Source organism: Gopherus evgoodei, chromosome 3, assembly GCF_007399415.2.
Source record: "Gopherus evgoodei ecotype Sinaloan lineage chromosome 3, rGopEvg1_v1.p, whole genome shotgun sequence".
NCBI lineage: Eukaryota > Metazoa > Chordata > Testudines > Testudinidae > Gopherus > Gopherus evgoodei.
Genome location: NC_044324.1, coordinates 12,992,378 through 13,014,954, shown reverse-complemented (window position 1 = coordinate 13,014,954; position 22,577 = coordinate 12,992,378). Strand labels below are relative to the sequence as shown.

General features: G+C 53.0%; 1 protein-coding gene across 4 annotated transcripts in view; it reads right to left on the bottom strand.

Annotated features, from left to right (window-relative positions):
• SCARA3 (scavenger receptor class A member 3) overlaps positions 1–14,879 on the bottom strand; it is a 39,153-nt gene extending 24,274 nt beyond the window's left edge. The window contains exons 1-4 of one of the 4 annotated variants that reach the window (XM_030555096.1): positions 14,407–14,879; positions 12,339–12,433; positions 1,850–1,906; positions 269–388 (exon numbers count right to left, since the gene is read on the bottom strand). In XM_030555096.1, coding sequence (XP_030410956.1) covers positions 269–388; positions 1,850–1,877 — 148 coding nt within the window. In that variant the 5' untranslated portion in view covers positions 1,878–1,906; positions 12,339–12,433; positions 14,407–14,879. The remainder of the gene's footprint in view (positions 1–268; positions 389–1,849; positions 1,907–12,338; positions 12,434–14,406) is intronic. The other 3 variants (XM_030555094.1, XM_030555095.1, XM_030555097.1) reach the window with 3 other exon arrangements.
• Between the last annotated feature and the right edge of the window lie 7,698 nt (positions 14,880–22,577).

Genomic DNA, 22,577 nt, shown 5'->3' with positions numbered 1-22,577 from the left:
TCTACTGCATGAGCTTGGGCAAGTCACTGCCCTTCTGTGCCTCAGTTTCCTCATGGGTAAAATGGGGGTGATTGTCCCCCCCCCCCGCCTTTGCGACATGAGAATTTCAAGAGCTAAATCTCATTATTATTGCAATCCTCCAAACCCCCAGGTGACCAGGTGGGTTTCCCAGACAGGGAAAGGCCATGTTATGCTGGTCCACTCGTGTTTCCTGAGGAGGGGCAGGCAGGAAGGAAAAGAGAGTCAGGTCCCCCGAAGTTGCGCTTACCCAGGGACGCCAGCACCATCACGGCGATGATCAGTAAGACGCAGAAGACGTACAGCCCTTTGACGGAGGTCTGGAGCGACAGGTTCTTCTGGCACCGGCTGCAGTTGGTTCGTGTCCTGCCTGAACAGGGACAAAGGCGAGAAGGGAAGGTTGGAGTTTTCTGGCACAAGGTCTAAGTCCACCCTCCGGGGATGGGCAGGAAGGATGCAGCACCTCAGGACCAGGGGCATCCCTCAGACCCCGCCCTGCCACCCCCCCGGTTGTGAGCTCTGGGCAGCTACCCCTATTTACAGCAGCTGGATCTCTTTAAGCAGAGGGTAGACTCAAGGAGGGTCCCCCCCAAATCAACCCACCAAATCTAAGGGCATCTCCCTGGGTCCCCTCTGGTACTGCCAGCAGACAGGTCAGGCTGGGAGCCTGAGGTAAGGGCAGAGCTGGAGAGAGGGTAGAGAAAGGAAAAACGCAGCATTTCTGCCTCCTCCTGGCTCTATGTCCTTCGTCTGGAGATTCCCTCCGCCCCATCCCTCTTCCAAAGGCTATGAACAAGGATCCTGTCCTGCAACCTGCAGTTACCCACTCGGGGATAACAGTCCCATGGGTTGGCACGGCCCAGGCTTTGGGGTAGGAGAGCCGTTGACCCCCTCCAGCCGGAGCACAACCAATGCTGGCAGCAGACAGGGCACAGGGCTGCAGGCCAACGTCCTTTGAACGTAATGGAAAGGCTTCCCCTGACTCTGGGGGGCCTAGGACTAGGCCTGGATGAACTTGCTCTGGCCATGACAAGGGTCGGGTTTGTACAGGTTTTTGGGCAACTCAAGACAGAGCTGGGTGCTGAGGGGGATTTTTTAAAGAGACTTGAGGTGCCTAAAGACTTTTAAAAACCCAGGCCTAGGGTCCCAGCTAGACAGGGGCAAAGCCCACTTGTCAGAGCCAGCCCCGAGCTTCTCCTCTAGCCAAAGTGAGGAGAGATCGGGGTTCTCCATGGCTGGCTGAGGGCTCTGAACCCAGCTGGTTGGGCTCCCTTCTCCAGAGTGAGCATCAAGCCTAGAGCACAGGGCCTGAGACAGACCCTGCCCTTCCATTAGGTGATGGTCCTGACAGATGCCTGAGGCTGGTGGGACTTCACAGGAACCCCCTGACATATAGGCAGCAGCCCCCCTCCATGACTGCCTACCCCGGGCCAGGGCTTAGCCACTGCACAGGCTGTGAGAGTGAATCTTGGAGCTGGAGAACCCCAGGGTCCTTTCACGTCCCGACTCCGGTCTCTACAGCCTACTCCTGTCTCTGCTCTCCTACACCTGCCAACCAGCAGAAGGGAAAGGCTGCCATTCAGGGAACAAACCGTGCTCGGTCATCTTCCTCAAACCCTTCCCCAAGATAAGGCACTTCCTCCCTCCCCTAGTTATGGGCACCTGGGCTCATTACAAGTTCTCCCCCGTGCAGCACTTCACCGCCTCTGGGCCTTGCCATGTGGAGCGAACATCTAGGAAGCATCCCTGAATGGCCCATGGGAAATGGAGTGGGCGACACCCGATGGGCCTTCTCATGCACTGAACTTCTCAGGCTGCTCGGTGCCCTCACCGTCTGGTCTGTATCTGAAGGATGGCATGTCGTCGTCCTCTCCAATGAGGTCTTCTTCTGAAAGACAGGCAGATGCTTCAGAGCTTTCCCTGACTTTGCTCCACGGAATCACTAGCCGTGACGGCAGAGGGCCAGATTGTGCCACCCATCCCCACCCTGCGAAGCCCCTTCTTCCACAAGTAACTCCAGTGGATAAGATGCTACTCGGGGTGAGCAGGGGCAGCAGAATCTGGCTGGCGATGGAAGGTACAAAGCTGGGTCGATGGTTATGATTTATTTTGGGCCTTTCTCCAATAAACTCCTTTGGGCTCAGTTCCCTCAGGCTTCCACCCAGGCCAGGCATTTTGGAAGGTGGGAAGACGCCCAGGCAGGGTGCTTTGGAAAATGCACTGTCCAAACTCTGTTTATGAGTTATGAAGCATTGCTCCTCTGCCTGTAGACATCTGCTGGGTCCTCAAGCCCTTCTTCCTGTTGGCAACCACTAAGGGCTAGATTGTTCCTTTGGGCACAGGGATAGTGTGGAAACCGAGCCAGCCCAGGAGTAGCCCAAGAGCCGTGGTGTCTCTGAGATACCTCTGAAGTCCCAGGCCTCTCCCTATTCCCATCTTGCTCCCGCAGCACTCATAGACTCTAAGGCCAGAAGGGACCCCCATGATCATCTGGTCTGACCTCCTGCAACTCGCAGGCCACAGAACTTCGCCCACCTGCTCCTGTGATAGATCCCTGACCTCTGGCTGGGTTCCCGACGTCCTCAAACCATGTTTTAAAAACTCCAAGTGACAGAGAATCCACCGTTTACTCTGGGTCTGCGCTAGCCATAAATTAACAGCTCCCAGCTCAGTTGCGTTGGCCAGAGAGCAGACACCACCCATTCCCTGCCTCGCCCCCTCCACCTGCTCTGGAACGGAAGTAAGGGCACACAAAGCCCTGCTCGCTCCTGCATGCCCAGCCCTTGGGGCCAGGGAGCCTGTGAAGAGGTGGAAGGGGAGCTCCTGGTCCCTGGCATGGGGCTGGAGTCTGTGACACCCTGGCCCTCATGTACTGCTGTAAATGGGCCCCATGCTGCAGCACTCGGCAGAAAGCGGGTCCCTGCTCTGAAGTGCTGGGAACCAGGAGTCACCAGGGTGGGACAGCAAAGGGGGAGCGAGTTCCGCTCGCATGCAGACAGCCCAGCGGGAAACCTGGTGGCAGTGACATTCGTTTTGCCACTGGAATGAACCTGGGGCACCTCCCCCAGGCAGACACGCCTGCCTCCTCCACCTCAACCCTGGGGGGGAGCTTTACCCTCAAGGCACAGCATTGGCTTAATCACATCTAGCTCCGACAGAGGCCCCTAGGCCCTTCTTTTGGACCGTTCCCAGCCTGTCCTGCAAGGAGACGTCCCTCTAGGTGCAGAACGCCAGTTCCGTCAGAGAGGGGCCCTGTCGCGGACCCTCCCCCACCCCAAGGCCTGGCTCTCCAAGCTCTTCGTGCTCTGAGCTCCCAGAGAGTGCCCTGCTCATCTGCCCTTTGCCATTAATTCCCCTGGGCTCTCCTGCAATTTAAAGAAACGCCAGGGGAGAGGATGTGCCGCCTGCCCCCTCTCAGGCCTGGGGAAATCACCATGGTCAGGGCCGGCTTTAGGGCGATTCCCCCGATTCCTGGGAACTGGGCCCCACAGCGTCCGGAAGAGGGGCCTTGCACCCTCCGTTGAAGTGCCACTGGAAACAGAGGCAACTGATGGAGCTGCAGCCGAATTGCCACCACTATCTTCAGCAGCAACTCAATCACTGCTGCTTTCTTCGGCAGCATTTCGGCGGCAGCTCTTTCGAATCGGGCCCTGCATGTCCTGAAGCCGGCCCTGACCACAGTTGCACAATTGCTAAGCCCTTGCCCAGCCTGGATACTGACTGCAATGCACTGGAGCCTATCCCAGCCTGCGGGGGAAGCACTCAGGCTCATGTGCATCTTTGACCCCAGGGTACTGACAGCAAGACACTCTGAGGCATATGCATGGGAAGTGGGGGTGCTGCAGCACCCCAGGTTTTATGCAGGGCCACTGGCCCCCGGTCCCACTCCCCAGCCACTGGCTCCTCACATAAAACCTGGGAGTGCTTCACACCCCTATGCCCTGCTCCTGGCCCTCCGCCTGCACTCTGCTCCCCAACCCCTCACCTCACCTGCAACTCAGGTCCTGGTCGCCGGCTGCACTCCCTGGCCTCTGGCCCCAGGCCGGTCCCATGCCTTGCTCCTGGGCCCTGCCCCACTCCCAGCCCTGTGCTCGGGGCTCTGCTCCTGGGGCCCTGGCCACTGCCCCATTCCCCTGCCGCTGGCCCCATGCTTGTGGCCCTGTGCCCAGTGCCCTGCTCCCAGGGCTCCACTCCCTGGGCCCCTGGGGGTAGGGGGAAGGACACCGGTAAGGGGTCGGGCTTTCAGCACTCCCAGTACTAAAATGTTCCAGCGCACTGTTCCCAGACATTGCTTAGGGACAAAGGAGAGAGTAATACAGGAACCAATGTCTAGTGTGTGCATACCCCACTGTCCTCTACTGGAGGGCAGCAGAACTGCCCAACTGCGTGTCACAGGACCTATACTGGCAACAGCTATTGGAGATTCTACTTTAACTCAAAGGCAGCTGCCTGGGCTTTGAAGCAGGGAGATCTGAGTTCTGTCTCTGCACTGAGCAGATTGAGAAACCGTGGATTGCCATGGGTTTGTTACAATATGATACATGAGGTTAAGCCTGAGACAGACCCTCAAATCCAGCCCCCCTGAGATGTGAGGAAATTCTGCTCTGATTCAGTCTTGCGGAAATAGAGAAAGAGCTGACAGGGATTTGTAGGGGAATCTTAATGCAAGACAGTCTCTGTTAGCAAGAGTCAGGCTAATTATAACCCTACTAAAGCGAGATTTGTAGAAGCGAGGATTGTGTGAGGCGAGTGGGAAAGAACTGTGTGAGAAGTTGTTTCGACCTTGTGTAGATAATACGAAATGTAGACTGGAGTCTCTTAAGTGAGAAAAACAAGATGCAGCTGTTGCTTATTATTGTCTGTAACAAAAGTATAAATGCTGCTGTAATTGTTTACCTGTCTCGGAAGGGGAGATCCTATGTCCTAGTGCACTCTCTCCCTGCTGTAGCTGCTAAACAGAATAAAGTATCTGACTTTGTTGTACCCAAACAAATAAGTGAGAACTCTGTTATTCTCCAATAGTCTGAACACCACAAGGACTCTGTTTTATGGATTTTTACTGGGGATACTCCCCAAATGGAAAGTTAGAAACCTGGGTCAGAATCTCGTCCCTTGATCCCAATTCCTCTCTAATGAAATCCCTAATTATTTTTCTTCAGGTCAAACTCCCACTACGTCTCTGCCTCTCTCCCTGCTACAGCTGTGCAAATCCATGGATATCCACTTTATATGTGCAAGTATCCATATCTGCGGATCATTTTTGTGGCTCGAATGCGGGTGCAAGTTTTGTGTCTGCGGCGCAGGGCTCTACAGATCTCTGCAGCTCCTGGCTCTCGCCCAGCGCATCAGTATCAGAGTCAGAGGATAGCGGTGTGGCTGTTATCACTCGAGGTCTGCCTTATAATTTAGAAAAAAAACAGTCCCTGCCCCATCAGATTCATGATCTGGCCCAGGTACAGAATACACAGAACAGAGAGATCCAAGAACCCGTGTGTCTGCAAAAGGCCCCCAGGAGACATGCTCTGAGGAGGGAGATCAAAGCCCACGCTGCGTCTCGGGGACCTCTGTGTTACACTGACGAGAGGTTTGTGTGTGATTGGGTTCTACTCCTCGGCTCTTCCAGGAAGGAGAGATGGCAGGGTGGGGGTGGGAGTGGGCCCGGGGAGGATCAAGACGAGTCACTGAGATTGTGAACAACTCCAGAGAGGTGCTGCCTGCTGGGTTTTCTAGAGACCCCATACCAAAGTCAGGGCTTTTGGTATAAAAGGCTGAGTTTGAACAGATTCAGAGTCTTCCCTTCGATTCAACAAGCAGACAGGATCTTGGAACTCTCGCTGAAATGTTGGAAAGTCTTTGGCCTACGAGGACCCCACAAGACCGATGGAGGGATCCTGGTACATTTGGTAAGTGTGCAGGGACGTTTCCTGGGTTTTTTACATTTTCTCCATAGGCTTCTCTGTCCTTATACGAAATGTGCTCTGCTGGGGAAAACACCGTCTGCCTTCAGAGAGAACACAACACACAGCCGCTGGCCATTACGCAGACTGGCTTTCTGGAGATATTGCAGTGCCTGGCAGGGGGCTGGGCAGCCTTACAAAACCTTGGTCAGGTGGGAGAGAGACGCGGGTCTCGGCCCAGAGAGCTGGGAGCCGGAGACCATAAGTGGGTGCCCTAGAGGGATCCTGGAGCGGGAATACAGGAGCAGTTACCCTGACCCTGTGATAACATCCAACAAGGGGAACATGTAGCGGTGACAGCTCAGATACGAACTGGGTAAAGTAGACCAGGAAAGCGTGTTTTGTTTCACAGTACAGGAAAGGGGAAAAAAGAGATCTCGTCTGAGTCTAATTTCCCCTGACACTGCAGATAATATGCACAATTCAGCTCCTCCTCATCGAGTCGCTGCATGGAATAAAGGGATTAATAAGGCCTAATCTGCTTCCAAATACTGTATTTCTTGAGCTGTAACATTCGGAAGTGGGTTCTGAGGGTGGTTGGATTGGGGTTTCACCTTGGCATGTCATAAACACAGGAAAGCCAATTGTGAAATACCGACTGTGCTTTCAAACCACTTCCCACTAAACTCCAGGGCTGCCTGGGAGAGAATGTTGAACATAGACATGATTTTGGCTTAGCCTCATCCTGACTAAGCATCTTACTTTAGACAACTCCACATCTGGAGGCTTCTTCTCCACATTTTGCTTTACGGAGCCAAAGGATGGCGTGCGTTTCTGCAGCAGATAGATGACCCGTGCCCCTTTAGGGCTGGAAAGTCACCAGGGAGGTAATAAAAAGTGGTGTTTATCAGCGTCCATCTGGAACACAGTTTGTACATTTTTCTGGGCCTGAACCCCAATTCTTGGCATTCCCCCCAAGTACAGTAATAGGAAGGTTGCAGGCTATATTGACTCCAACAACATGCTTTGGAGTTTCTTTGAAATTACAGAACATAGGGGGAAAAACCTCAGCGGTTAAATGAGATTTTTGTAGTAATTAGGATTTGCACTGTCCTTCTACAGTCTTGGGAATTTCCCACTTCACTGCCAAGGTCTAGACAGGTGTCTAATCAATTAGGGAATTAGATGAACACTGATTTTCCTGATCAGTCCTAGTGCCCAGGGAAATCAGACGATGGCTAGGAACCATCTGTCAGCCTTGGATGTAACCAAATTTACTTAGCAGGTATGTCCAAAAAATTCCACTGAGATCTCTAGCACGTGGACAAGCCACATCTCAGGGCTTTGATGTAATTACCATGAAACAGGACTGTTTAGCCAATAGGATCACACTATGCAAATAGCTGAGAGTCAGTTTCACGCTGAGTGGCTGAATCCCCTGCCAAAGCCAGAATTTTACAGACCAGGAAGAAAGAACAATTTGTTATTTACTGCTTGGAAGTGAAATTGAAAAGGCTAAAAAAAGATTCTCCCCCTTAATCAGGGCCTGGGGAAGTTCTGCAATATGGGGGTTATGAAAACCTGCTGCAGTTTTGATCTGCGTTTGGCTCCATCCCAAAGCTCTTATCTCAAAGTGCAAAACTCTGTCAAAATCCCCAGGTTTCGTATCAAAACTAGAAGAGCACAAAAATACATGAAAATGTGACATTCACAATAGCTTTCTATGGACAAAGGCCAGTCGTTTATCTGGGAGTAAATTCGCAAACCCGAGTTACTGTTTTCATTCTGTGACCAACTCTACTTCTTATGCATTCTACAGGAAACAGCAAACCTGCAGGTTTTGAGGTTTACAAATTCTGCGATGATTCACTGACACGGCCCTAGAATCATGAACCATGCAGAACTGACAATGACACAGGGCTTGATTCTGCTCTCACTTATACCTCCATGCATCTGATGAAGTGGGTTTTAGCCCATGAAAGCTTATGCCCAAATACATTTGTTAGTCTCTAAGGTGCCACAAGGACTCCTCGTTCTTTTTACTTATACCTGTGTAATTCAGGAGTAACTAACCCCACTGACATCAGAAGAGCTACATTGGTGGTTTATAACACCCCAGCAGCCTGCCCTCGCATTGCCGAAGGACAGCACCACTGAATACCCAGCAGGGAGACATTCACAGGGTCCGGATCAGGGAAGAGAATGGGAGCCTCTCCTCTCTAGACGCAGGCCAGCGGCAGAGCAACCGAGAGCAGTTCCCGTCAGCTTCTGGGTAGGATGAGCTGGGCGGTCTCAGCCCAGTTCGCATCTGTGCCATCACCGCTACAATATGCTCCCCTGGTTGGATGTTGTCACAGGTTCAGGGCAACTGCTCCTATATTGCCCCTCCGGGATCCCTCGAGGGCACCCACTTAAGGTCTCCGACTTCCAGCGTCTCTCTCCCACCTGATCAGGTAGCCAAACGCTACAGGAATCTGGAAGCGCTACCTGGACAGGCAACTTCAGTCAAAAAAGTGAACAGAATGCTGGGAATGATTAAGAAAGGTGAGCTCAGAACAAGCCCGTATAATTGATGGGAACCCATAAATCAGTTGCAGGTTTGCTCTGAGCTAGGTCTAGGTTCACGAGATGGAGAAGCCTCCTGCACCATGGTCCAAGAGCTTAGTCTGAACCAACAACCTTCAGCACCAAAGCACAGACTTGAGCTAGAGGAGTAACTCCCTTATCTGGTGCCAGTAGTAAGCAGGTATCCTCTGCGATGCATAACACCCACACTGCAAGGGCACCCAGCCCAAGTGTGGCTTTGTGACCACTTGCAAAACTGGGTGAGTTCTGCACGTTTACAGGCTCCTGCACAAAGATTTCATGCGTCTTTCTTTGCAACACCAGCTCTCTAAGCAAGGTCAAAAGTTACCAAACACACACCCGGGAGGGGAGAGGAAACTGTTTGTATACAAGATTTTAATGTTTGTGGTTTTAAACCTGTTTGTGATTATATTAATGCATGGTCAGTCAAGTATTTTTAACAAAACAACCCAGCAAGACAGTCTGGTCTCCTGGTTGTGACTGAATCAAAAAGCCAATTGATTCGTGCTCTGCTGATTCCTGTGATCTCACCAGAGACCTCCCGAGGGTGCACATATTGCTCACAGACACCTGCACAGCCGTTCTGCTCCTGCGCCTCCTGTCCCCCCTCTGTGGACACCAGCAAGGCAGCCTGCAGCCCCGAATGGGCGCACTCCACCTCTCAGTGGTGTCAGGGCACGGTGCCAAGCTGGGAGGCCAGGCCAAAGCAGGTTGTAATCACCCGAGAGCCATGAGGTCAGTTTGCCCTGGCATTAACCCTGGTGCTTGGCCTTGGTCATTGGCGCCAGATGCCCTGCCCCAGCAAGACCTGACCATCCCTGATTCCGGGGTACAACATACCTGCTCCTTCCAGCAGAGCTCTGACTGTGCTCTCCCCGCACATAGCCAGAGAGAGAAGAGGAGGTACTGCGGATGATTCCTGCCAGCAGTAATGGGATGGGTAAAGTATTGGGTGAGGTTCTCAGGAGGTCAGACTAGATGATCATAAAGGGTCCCTTTTAGCGTTCGTATCTAAAAAATCCCAGATGCAAACTGCCACCACAAAGATGGCAAAGGGCTGTCATGACAAACATGGAGCCTCCCAGTCCATGACTGGGAGGCCAGTGTCATTGTTCCCATCTCATAGATGGGGAAACTGAGGCATGGGGGGCATGACTTGCCCAAGGCCACAAAGTAAGGTCAATGGCAGGGCTGTGAATAGAATCCAATAGCTGTTATGCTCTGTCTGTGGCCTAACCGTTAGGCATGCTTCACCTCTCAGGTCTATCTCCTCTCTCTGCATCCATCCAGGAACACATATGAAGAGGCCAAGCCAAACACTGTACCAATGGACACACAAAGCAGCAAGCAAGTGACAAATTACATGCCAACGCCCAACCATAACTCAGACCTAGCTCCTTGGTTATTTCCTTGGACAGCATATTATGAACACATCTGAAATGGGGCTCATGAGTCCATAGCAACTATTCGTGCAAATTGGATGGGAGACACCTGCATTCTTGCTAAGGTGAGCCACGCTGAGCAGTCCTGCCACTCTATACGACTTCTCTGGCTCACTTACTGGGTGTGGAGAAGTTGGGAGTGTAGTCTGAAGACAATGCTGGTCCTCAAGTTATTAACTAACGTAACTGTGGGAGGTTGGGATTATTAAGGGTGATTTTCAGTCCTTTGATGTGTGCACTGAACATAAGAACAGCCGTACCGGGTCAGACCAAAGGTCCATCTAACTCAGTGTCCTGTCTTCTGAAAGTGATCAGTGCCAGGTGCCCCAAAGGGAATCAACAGAACGGAATCATCAAGTGATCCATCCCCTGTTGCCCACTCCCAGCTTCTGGCAAACAGAGGCCAGGGACACATTGCTGCCCAGCCTGGCTAATAGCCACTGATGCACCTACCCTCCATGAACTTATCTAGTTCTTTTTTGAACCCTGTTATAGTCTTGGCCTTCACAACATCCTCTGGCAAGGAGTTCCACAGGTTGACTGTGCATTGTGTGAATAAAAACTTCTTTTTGTTTGTTTTAAACCTGCTGCCTGTTCATTTCATTGGGTGACCCCTAGTTCTTGTGTTATGAGAAGGGGTAAATATCACTTCCTTATTTACTTTCTCCATATCAGTCATGAGTTTATAGACCTCAATCATATTTCCCTCCTTAGCCATCTCTTTTCCAAGCTGACAAGTCCCAGTTTTATTAACCTCTTCTCATACAGAAGCTGTTCCATACCCCCCATCATTTTTGTTGCCCTTTTCTGAACCTCTTCCAATTCCAACATATTTTTTGAGATGGGGCGACCACATCTGCACGCAGTATTCAAGATGTGGGTGTACCATGGATTTATATAGAGGCAAAATGATATTTTCTGTCCTATTATCTATCCCATTCTTAGTTATTCCCAGCACTGTGTTCTCTTTTTTGACTGAAGCTGCCTGTCGGTTGAGCTGAAAGGGAGCGTGGGGGAGTGAGTGGCCCGTCCGTGTCCCGATGCTAGTGAGCCTGACGACTGAGATTAGTTGGGTGTGGCTGTTGCCTAGACTCAGAGAATTGCAGATTTTAAAGCCAGCAGGGACCGTTGTGATCATCTCGTCTGACTTGCATCACACAGGCCCTAATTCCTGTCTGAACTAGAGCAGCTGTTTTAAAAAAATCCACTCACAATTGAAAAATTGCAAGTGATGGAGATATAACTCTTTGACTTCAATAAGACTTCTGATACTGTCTCATGTGACTTTTTCATGAGTGGACTAGGGAAATACAACCTAGGTGGAGCTACTATAAGGTGGGTCCACAACCAGTTGGAAAGTCATACTCAGAAAGTAGTTACCAATAGTCCAGGAAGGGCATAACGAGTGGGGTCCCACAGGGATCTATTCTTGGTCTGGTTCTATTCAATATCTCCAGAAATGATTGAGACAATGGCATAGACAGTACACTGATAATGTTAGTGCATAACACCAACAAACATGATTAAAGATCTAGAAAACGTGACCTACAAAGGAAGATTGAAAAAGTTGGTTTGTTTAGTCTGGAGAAGAGACCATTGAGGCGGGACATGATAATGGTCTTTAAGTATGTACAAAGAGGAGGGTGGTAAATTGTTCTCCTTACTCACCGAGGCCAGGACAAGAAGCAATGGGCTTAAATTGCAGCAAGGGAGATTTAGGTTAGACAGTAGGAAAAACTTCCTGTCAGGGTTGCTAAGCACTGGAATAAATTGCTGAGGTAGGCAGGGTGACCAGACAGCGAGTGTGAAAAATCGGGATGGGGGTGGGGAGTAATAGGAGCCTATATAAGAAAAAGAACCAAATATCGGGACTGTCCCTGTAAAATCGGGACATCTGGTCACCCAAGAGGGAGTTGTGGAATCTCTGTCAAGGGAGGTTTTTAAGAGCAGGTTAGACAAACCCGTGGCAGGGATAGTTTAGACCAGCAGTTCTCAAACGGTGGGTTAACAACATTACCAGGTCTGGTCTGGTTTAACTTGCTGGGGTCTGAGGCCAACGCTGAAGCCCGAGGGGTTTAGCCCTGGGCGTCGGCACTCAGATTACAGGCTCCTGCCTGGGACCAATGCCCTTGGGCTTCGGCTTTGTCCCACGTGCCACCCCCCTGGGGCTCGGGCTGGCTCAGTCTTTGGTCCCCCCTCCTGGGGCCATGTTGTAATTTTTATTGTCAAAAAGGGGGTTATGATGTGAAGAAGTTTGAGAGCCGCCGGTCTAGATAATAGTTAGTCCTGCCTCAGTGCAGGGGACTGGACTAGATTGTCTAACGAGGTCCCTTCCAGCCCGATGACTCTATGAATCCACTACACCCCTCGGTAAATTGTTGCAGTGGTTAATTACCCTTGAATTGGCCTTAGCTTCGACTCCTAGTCATTAGCCTTTGTTCTGCCTTTGCCAGTAGCTTGAAGGGTCCCCTAATATCAGAGATCTTCCCCCTGCGTAGGAACATACAGACCCTGATTCAGTCACCGCTCTGAGCCTGCCCTTCCATGAGCCAAACAGTCCGAGCTCCTGAATTCTTTCATTGTAAGGCAGGTTTTCCAGGCCTGTGCTCCTGCTTCCTAGTTAATGCTCGCGGCGTTCTGAGCAAATGCTCTTGAGCGCTAAATTAACCCCGTTTTCCATGCGTGACTCCACAGGCTTTGCAAACAGATAGTCAGCGAGGCCTGAATTTCAGCCTCTGACAGGGTCGCATTTAGCAACAGCTTATAAAACTCCCTCTCATTTACAAAAAGAAGAGAGTCCTTGAAAGGGGCTGTCAGGTTGGAGCTCGGCCGGGCACATCTCATTTTCCAAGGCAGGAAAGCTGCCCTCTGACTCTCCATCACACGCAGCATCACGGTGAGCGGCTCCAATATTTGCCATCTGACGGCGGGGTGGGAGTGAGCTGACGGTTTAGCTGGAACTCTCAGCCCTCGGGTGGTTATTGCTGGGTGGCCAGTTTGGAACACGCCCAAGCTGCCGCCCTTTGCCCCGCAGCAGAGCACGAGCCAGTGCCCACTGCTTTCCGATCCCCCGCAGGTGCCAGCGTTACAGCTGCAGGGAGCGTGTGTGTGGGTGGGTGGAATGGCTGGGCCTGCTCCGATGAGAATCAGCCCCCGCCATCATCCTAAACTGCCTTTGAACCTAGCGAGCTTTACACATTGTATACAGGCAGGCAGCAGGCCTGAAATGCGGCCCGCTCTGGGGTGGAGGGACCCCGCTGCACGGAACTCAGCTTATCTGCCTTGAAAAGACAAAAGGCTGAGCCAACCCTCCCATGTAGCTGTCAAGTCCTTACCCATTATCATGGCATCCTCCAACCATGTTACAATCACTAACTCTTTCTCCTGTATGACCTTCTTGGGCAGGGAAACTGTGGCTTTAGGACCTTCCAAACCTGCGACGTAGCCCTCGAAGCACCCCGCTCCGGGGGTAGGCAATGCTCTCCAGTGTCTCTAAGCAGGGGTGAAGATACGGCAGCGGCTACAGGGGGCAGGGGGCTGCCAGGCGGGGACTCAGAAATCACCATGAGCTAAGATGCAATCGGAGAAGCTTCCATGTGGTTCTCCTGGCCTTGGTTCTCTGTCCCTTCTGTGTCCCTCTGTCTCCTGCCCCAGGACTTCAGTGGGAGCGGGATCAATTTCTAGCTGTCCCCATAGTACCCTGGCATGGAACAGACTCAATCCCACTCCCTATCCTGGAGCTGGCAGCCTGCCACGTGCTCCCCTGCGCACCAGGAAGGATGAATCCTGCTAGGCAGGGTGGCTAGCAGCATCCTTGCTCACCACTGCACAATGGCACACAGGCTGGGCTGACGGGGAGGGACAGCAGCTGGCCCGGGGGGACGGGGAGGCAACTCCTCGTGGGGATGACCTTGCACCAGTCCCCATGGACATGCACTGCACCGAGGGGACGACATCCTTGGCACAGGGTTGGGGAAGCCCTGGATCTGTGCTGGGGGCTCCCTCTTCAGGATCCTGCCACAGGCAGACGGAGGAGGGGGGGTTGGGACAGACAGTGAGGGGCTGGTCAGAGGGGATTTCTCACCTTTCAACTCCTGACTCCAGTGTCTCAGCCCCTTCCCCACTTTGTCCCACAAAACTATCCCTTGCCCCCTCCTCTCTCTGCTCCCAAACCCTCTCTGCCCTACCCCGGCTGACTGTCCTCAGTTCTGTATCTGAATTCAATGCTGTGTCTATACCAGGGGAGGGTCTCTGGCCTCCGTTAGACAGGGAGGCTCAGAGCAGGGGGTCCCTTCCTGCCTTGGGATCTGTGAATCTGCCTGTCTCTCCTCAACCTCCCCACTTTCAGCAGTCCCAGGTCACTGGATCCATTCCCAGCCAGCTGCCTCCCCGGCCCCCTTAACCCTGGGCTGGATAAAACTACCACCTCGCCCGAGGCCGCCGTACCCGGGCACAGAACTCACCTTTCATGGTCCTCTCGCCAGTGGCACGGAGGGTCCAGAAGCTGCTGCTGACTCCAAGCAAGCGGGTTCTGGGGAGAGGGAGGCTGGTCAGCCCCTGGATGGGAAAGGCCCCACAGCCCCCTCCCTGCCAACACGTACTCCCCCTTAGCGCTCTGCACAGGGGTCGCCTCTCCCCACAGGCATCCCCGTCTGGCCTGCTGGGCTTCAACGAGCCGAGTGCATGATCCTGGCTCCTCCAGGCTCCCCCTTTCCTCTCTCCCTCTCGCTCCTTGGTCGGCAGCCCAGATCAACTTCCTCGCTATTTCAAAACCACCCTGAGCAGCGGCTCTCCCCTGGCAGCCTCCACCCCTCCCATGGCCGCGGCCTGGGGAGCTGGCTGGGGCGAGCCGGCGTCAGAGTTCTCTCCGCCCGAGCTCGCCTGCCCGCCGGAGTACGACACACAAAGTATGTGCCGGAGAAGACAGGCTGCTCCCCGCTCCCTCCCGCCAGCCCTAATTGCTAACAAATGTCCAGCTCCAGCAAAGAGCGGGGACTCTGCTGTGTGGGAGGAACCAGGCAGGGGGAGTGGAGGGCAGCTGGGGTGGGAATTGGGGTGGGGAACAGGCCTCCCCAGAGCTGGGGTTTAACTATCTGCAAAGTTCGGTTGGCTCTGAGCATCTACAGAACTCCAGGAGTGTTTGGAGCTGGGAGGCTGTGTCTGCCCATCTAAGAAATCGAGGACAGTTGGGATCCAGTTCAGACTCAGATTTGGGTGGGGGGGGGGAGCTGGGTCAGCGATGCTGGTCCTACCAGTCATAGGGGCCAGACCCTGAGCTGGCACCTGGCTCGGGGACGGCAGGTTTCCCCATCTGGGTTCCTGGCTCAGTCCATTTACAGAAATAGGGGCCAATGGGGGAACGATGGTCAGATCTGGGGTGCTGGGTCTGTCGGTCACAGAGATGGAGAAAGCAGAGCCGCGTTAACCCTTTCACTGCTGCTGCAGTGTGTTAGGGGACTTATTCCTTCACCCGTTCACTTTCCTGGTCCTTCTTGCATGAACAGAGAGCAACAATACCCAAAGTTTGAAGTTGCAAACAATTCAATGTTTATTGGGGTGAACTTCCAGCAAGCATGATTCCAGTTTCCTTCCTCAGTGTCCCCCTTCCCAGCTCTGACACCACAGAGCCTTGCCTGTGTCCCTGTCCCTGTCCCCATCCCCTGTTCCCATTTCCCCCTTTAGGAAGACATGATTTTAATTTCCCCATCCCCAGTCCCTGGTCCCATTTCCCACCACCCCACTTCCTGACTGACTGCAGATTATACAGTAAAACCTGAATTTTGCTTAGCTAGACCTTAACCAGTTATTTTACTGAAATTTAACTAACCAATCCTAACATATTGTAACATGGTTATTTAACCAATTATATTCCACCATCTTCATTGGTTTACACCCAACAAAATTAATTATACAGCAGACAGAAACAATCACAGAACCAGACAAAGACCATGCAAATAAACATACAAAACAATACAGAAGTGAGGATTTCACAACTACATCTATACAGACATAAGGGTTTTCCAGCTGTGTCTATTGATAAGTGAGTTCTTACCAGAGGACGCTATCAAACTACGTTTCCTTTTACATCTTCTAGGCTCTTCCCTTTCTCTGGAGGTGACAGAAATATCAGGACAGGATTGTTTTCCTAATAGCCCAATAGCACCTTATTTCAATGTGACTAGTTTGGAATGTGAGGATGTGACAATACACTTCCCAGCTTATGGCTGCCTAACTACATCTTAGCTGAAGGCCTTAGCCTGTCACAGGAAGAGAAGGCCACTCCACAGACAGTGATCTTTGATTCTTTCTTTTATACCTCTATAACTAGCTAAGTGATAAGAATCCACCTACATTCTTAAAGTATAGGCCTTTGCAGACAGGCCTGAATATCTATATCCTAACACAGAGTTTGGTCAGCACGTGAGCAGAGGGGCTGGCATGCAGAGAAAGGGCAGCTGCAGTTCCTCACCTACTGAGCAGCTCCCACATGGGCTGTTCTCCACGGTGGAGCATGGTCACCAGCGTTTAGCAACGGCTTTTTGGGAATGGGCAGCTTGCACCCAAACTGGTTTGGAATGGTTCCCAGTCAACGCAACAAACCCTGCATCTCAGGGAGCAGGGAGGTTGACTACATGACCCTTGCAGTCCTTTCTAACCCTGTGGTTCCAGGTTTCTAGGATTCCCTGCTCTGAATAGTCCCCATCTGGAGTGTCTCACCGAGGCCCTGCCAATACTTGCTGGGGATGGCGATGGAATCCAAGGGTGCATCTAAAAATGGGCTCTTCTGGTTGCAAAGGGACCCCCTCCCCCCAGTAATTACAGCCTGTGGGTCTGTAGCAGTCGTGATAAGTGCACAAAGCACAGAAAGAATGCAGGGTAATGTGGTTATTTCCCGGGGGTCTACGTTATGTCCCGGTGCATTTCAGGAGGCAGAGCTGGTCTGACCCCTCCGTCGACGACAGCTTGAGCGGGCGAGTGCACCGTGGCCATGGGAAATGGTCGGATTTGGAGGCACTCTGGCCGTAACTTTGACCTCAGACGGCACAGCCACCAACAGGCACCAGCGCTCCTGGTGTATTGCAGCAACAGCAAGGGATTCTGGGCAATGGGGACTTGGGCAGCTTGTGGGACGTGGTGTGACCCGGATGAGAACTCCAGGGGTGTCTCAGGTAGCAATCCCCCATGGCGGTGAAGAGCTAGGCCTGGGCTGTAATGACTCTGCCAGGGGCGCTGGGCACAGAGGCACCTGGTGGCTCTCTCTGACTCATGATACCTGCTGCCTGGTGTCACCGCACAGGGTCTCCCTATGCCCTGGCCTGGACTCCACAGTCAGGGAACCCTAAACTTCCGATTTGTGGTGCTGGTGTCTCTGGGCCTGCACCTCGGGCACAGCGAGCCCTCCTTGCTCTGGGCAGGGTCCCAGTGGATGCTTGACCCCATCTGCCAGCGAGGAACACCACACTAGCGGGGGGGGGGGGGGGGGAGCCAGGCAAAGAGGCCGATGCTCTCGCTGCAGGCTTCTCTCTAGCCTTGGAGCCAGACCTGAGCAGGGCTGCGGGACCCCGTGCTGCCCTCTGCTGCGGGAAAGGGACACGAGTGCACAGAACGCAGCCTTTCAAGTCCAGCGCTCCCTTGATGGCTCTTCAGACCGAAGGCCCCTGACGCAGCGCGGGTAGGACGGGCCTCCCCACCGGAGGGACCCTGCTCTAGGGCTGAGCATGCTCCATGCCTGTGATGGTGCAAGGGGCTGGGCAGTTCAGCTATGATCCTCAAAGGTATTTAGGCACCTAACTCCCATTGATTTAGATCAGGGGTTGGCAACCTTTGGGAAGTGGTGTGCCAAGTCTTCATTAATTTAAGGTTTACGGTGCCAGTAAAAGGTTTCGCGTGCCAGACCAGCAGCGCAGGTGGCAGATGGAACCCCAGGCTGGCAGTGGGCTGAGCAGCTCATCTCACTGCTGATCTGTGGTTCCATAATCCAGGCTGTCAGAAGGCTGAGCGGGGCCGGCAGCTGGGACCCCGGCTAGCAGCAGTGTGCCCCTAAAAATCAGCACGTGCCGCCTTTGGCATGTGTGCCACAGATTGCCGACCCCTGATTTAGATCACGGCATAGAGAGTACACTTGTAAAGTGTGTGGATGATACCAAGCTGGGAGGTGTTGCAAGTGCTTTGGAGGACAGGATTAAAATTCAAAATGAACTGGACAAACTGGAGAAAATGATCTGAAGTAACCAGGATGAAATTCAATAAGGAGAAATGCAAAGTACTCCACTTAGGAAGGAACAATCAGTTGCACACATACAAAATGGGAAATGACTGCCTCGGAAGGAGTACTGCGGAAAGGGGTCTGGGGATCATAGTGGATCCCAAGCTAAATATGAGCCAACAGTGTAACGCCGTTGCAAAAAAAAGCAAACATCCTTCTGGGATGGATTAGCAGAATTGTTGTAGGCAAGACACAAGAAGTCATTCGTCCACTCTACTCTGTACTGATAAGGCCTCAACTGGAGTATTGTGTCCAGTTCTGGGTGCCACATTTCAGGAAAGATGTGGAGAAACTGGAGAAAGTCCAGAGAAGAGCAACAAAAATGATTAAAGGTCTAGAGAACATGATCCATGAGGGAAGATTGAAAAAATCTGGGTTATTCAGTCTGGAGAAGAGAAGACTGAGAGGCGACATAATAACAGTTTTCAAGTACATAAAAGCTTGTTACAAGGAGGAGAGAGAAAAATTGGTCGTCTTAACCTCTGAGGCTAGGACAAGCAGCAATGGGCTTAAATTGCAGCAAAGTGGGGTTAGGTTGGATTTTAGGAAAAACTTTCTGTCAGGGTGGTTAAGCACTCGAATAAATTACCTAGGTGGGTTGTGGAAGCTCCATCATTAAAGAATTTTAAGAGCATGTTGGACAAACACCTGTGAGGGATGGTCTAGATAATATTTAGTCCTGCTATGAGTGCAGGGGGCTGGACTAGACGACCTCTCGAGGTCCCTTCCAGTCCTATGATTCTATAAATCAGGCATCTAAATACTGCTGAGGATATGGCCTCAGATACCTCTCTCCTAGGCCTGAATAAGAGCCCACTGACTAATTTTGCCTGATCAATAGCTGCAGCATGATGCCCAAGCTGGACTGGATTTGAACCCATGACTTAGGGGCATGCTACCCCTAATGGCCCAGGAAGCCATCTCCCAAGAGATGTACGCTTAGCCAATCCCACGACCGAGATCCAGATGCAACCCCAGCTACCTCAGGAGCCAGAGGAGGCGAGCAGCACTGGAGGAATCGATCCAGTTCTAGGCCTGAGCCGGGGAGTTTACCAGCAGGGTTTCATCCAAGTGTTCCCAGATTCCTGCAGTGTTTGGCCGGAACTTGACCTGATCCTGTACAGCAAAGTACCACTATACGCCACAGGCCTATACACAGGTGCCATCAGGCCCCACCCATTTTATAACAAAAGCTCCACTCACATGTGGTATTTATACTAATTAGGGATGTTGTTAGAGCCTACATATTCTCTTGGCCCAGTCACTTCACTGCCAGTTCACTAGCCCAAAGCCAGGCAATGCATAGGCCCCCTAAGGGCACCCTCTAGTTCATGTAAGTCTACCTGTGGGTGGGGGGTTACATTATGAAATTTACCAACAGCCTCAAACATCGCGAGCCCTCCTGGTCTGGGAAGGTGCCTGAAGCAGGCAGGGCTGAGGGTGGGGCAGAGAGAAAGGGCAGCAGGACTGGAAAAATACATGGTGCAGCAGAGGGATGGGAAGGGTTAAAAAAACACATGTGCAGCCAGGACTGGCGCTAGGGGTTTGAGCGCCCTAGGCGCACGGCAATTTCGCCGCCCCACGCCCTGGTTCCGTGGCTCCGGTGGAGCTGCTGCAGCGGTGCCTGCGGGTGCTCCACCAGAGCCGCGGGAGCAGCCGACCGTCCGCAGGCACGACTGTGGCAGCTCCATCGGAGCTGCCTGCCGCCCCCTCCAGCAAAATGCCACCCACCAATAATCCTGGCACCCTAGGTGATTGCCTAGGCTGCCTAAATGGAAGCGCCGGCCCTGTGTGCGGCCTCCAAGCACCTGCCGAGCATCCCGTCCGTAGCCCTGCCCAGAGTGACAGAAGGGGCAATTTCCTGCAATCTGCTTGGAAAACCTTATTGAACGACATTTACGTTTCTTCGGAGTCCATTGTACTAAATACAAAGCGGGTGTTTTACTGTGGGCGAGGATCGTATGTAACCTTGCTGCAGGGAATCAATGGGACAGGAACTCTAGGAAGCGTTCTAAACTTCAAAGGGCTCGACAGTGACGAAAGGGACTCTGGGGACAAAGGGTATCAAACGCCTCGGGAAAGTCTAGCGGGAGACCAATGCAAATGCAAATTTCCGTCTCCGGTTACGCAAAACCTCAGGCTTTGAAGCTACCCCCTGAGCAGGGCGATTGTCTGCGGATTACCTCTTCCTAAAGATCAAAGGTCCAGGTGATATAAAGAAACAGGCCGAGCGGCCCAGCTAAACTGAGTTGAGGCTGTTGCAAACTTGCAAGACTCTGTGGTGGGGCTGGAAGGACTGACTCTTCCCGGAGCCCTGGTTGGAATTGGAGTGATCTTTGGTTAGCACGAGTGTCGGTTCTTTGAGTCTTTTTACTACGTTTTCTTGGCAATGCTTTCACCTTAAGAATAAAGGCACTTGCTTAGAAAGGGCAGGGTGGTCACTTCTAACGGAGCAATTACACTCTTTATGGCCTCTGGAGAGAGTGCAAAGCGCAGATGCTGGGCTGTTTAGGCAGTCTGGCTTGCTGGGGATATCGCAGTGTAGGCAGGGGAGTGTGCAGCCTGGGAAAACCCCCGCCAGGAGGGAGAGAGATGTGGGTCTCCACCCAAGAGAGGTGATGGCTGGGAATTAGAAGCCCAACAGTGGGTGCCTACAAGGGTGAAGTACAGGTGAAGTTACCCTGAACTGTAACTCAGATTCAGATTTTAAGGCCAGAAGGGACCATTATGATCATCTAGTGTGACCTCCTGCACATTGCAGGCCAGAGAACCTCACCCACCCACTCCTGCAATAGACCCAGAACCTCTGTCTGAGTCACTGACGTCCTCAAATCATGAGGTCAAGACTTCCAGAGAATCCACCATTTACACTTATTTAAACCTGCAAGTGACCCCTGCTCACACACAGAGGAAAGAAAAAACAACCCAATCACTGCCGATCTGACTCCAAATACGGCGATTGGTCAGTCCCTGGGCAAGTCTGCAAGATCCACCAGCCAGACACCTAGGAAAGAATCCTCTGTAGTAACTAAGAGCCCTTCGCATCAGAGGGCCCATCTCCGGCCACTGGATTTTTGCTAGCTGTGGCTGATGGACCAGGTGCATTGTAGGCAGTCTCATCGTCCCCTCCCCTCCATCAGCTTATCAAGCTGAGTCTTGAAGCCAGTTAGGGTTTGCCCCATCTCTCCCCTTGGAAGGCTGTTCCAGGACTTCACATCCCTGTGAATGAGCCACCCACCTCCTAAGGACTGCTGTGCGGTCCTTTCTGTGTCCCTGTTCCCCCCTCCCCCACACCTTGTGTCTGTGTGTCATCCCCCCACCCCGTCTCTCAATACACAAGGGCAGGCAGCAGGGAGGGAGGAGCACAACTTACTTGCTAGCCCCAAGGAGCTAGGATCTGGCTGCACAAGCAGGGAGATAGGCCGGGGGAGCCATTGGGGACATTGTATGGAGAGGCTATGGGAGGATGGAGGAGAAGGGAGGAGGCCGTGGGTAGAGAAAGAAGGGAGGGGAAGGGAGAAGATGTAGATGGTAGAGAGAGGCGTGAATGGGTTTGTGGTTAATGGAGGATGGGCAGGACTCCTGGGTTCTAGATCCAGCTCTACCACTAACTCTGGGCCTCAGTTTCCCCTTTCCCAAAGGGAAATGCTCTTCCTGACCCATCTGTCGGGGGCAAAGGGGGTTGGAAGAAGGAGCACAGTGTAGCATCATCCCCGGTAACATATCCCTAGATGGCCAAACCGGCCAGGTCACTGCATGAGACCCCAGATCTAGACAGAGACCGGCAGCCGGAGACAGGGAATGGGCAGGCAAAGCTGAGCTCTGCAGGGGAGCATGGTCAGGCCCTGTAATCTCTCCTAAGGCACCTGTGGCAGAAGGGGGTATCTGAGCTCCTAGCTCCCTGCCAGGGGCAGGGTGGGAGAGGAAAGGGGCAGTGAAGTGCCTGGGGCTTCCCAGACCAGGGTTTGGGGCAGGGCTGCAAGCAGACCCAGCGCCTGTTGTTACAGGGTGTCCTTGAGCCCCCCTGATCGCTGCTGGCCTCGTGCTGGGCTGGGTGACCCCCAGGGGACTGGGCTGGGGTGGCATGGAGGGGGCAGGGCCTCAGGGGCACCCAGTAGCTGGAGCAGACCAAGGCACCCGCCTGGCCGCTGGCTTAGGTGGGACCCAGCCAGGAGCGCATTTATGGCGCTGCCAGAGAGTGTGTGGCGGGGGGATGGGGGAGCGCCCCTCACCGCAGCCTCGCTCCAGCGGCCCCCTCCAGCCTCGGAGCCCCCGGGAGAACACAGCCCGGCCGTGCGCGGTGCAAGGGCGCCCACTGGCTGCCGCCGAGACGCAGGGGCCGGGCCGGGCCGGGCCGGGCCGGCCCCT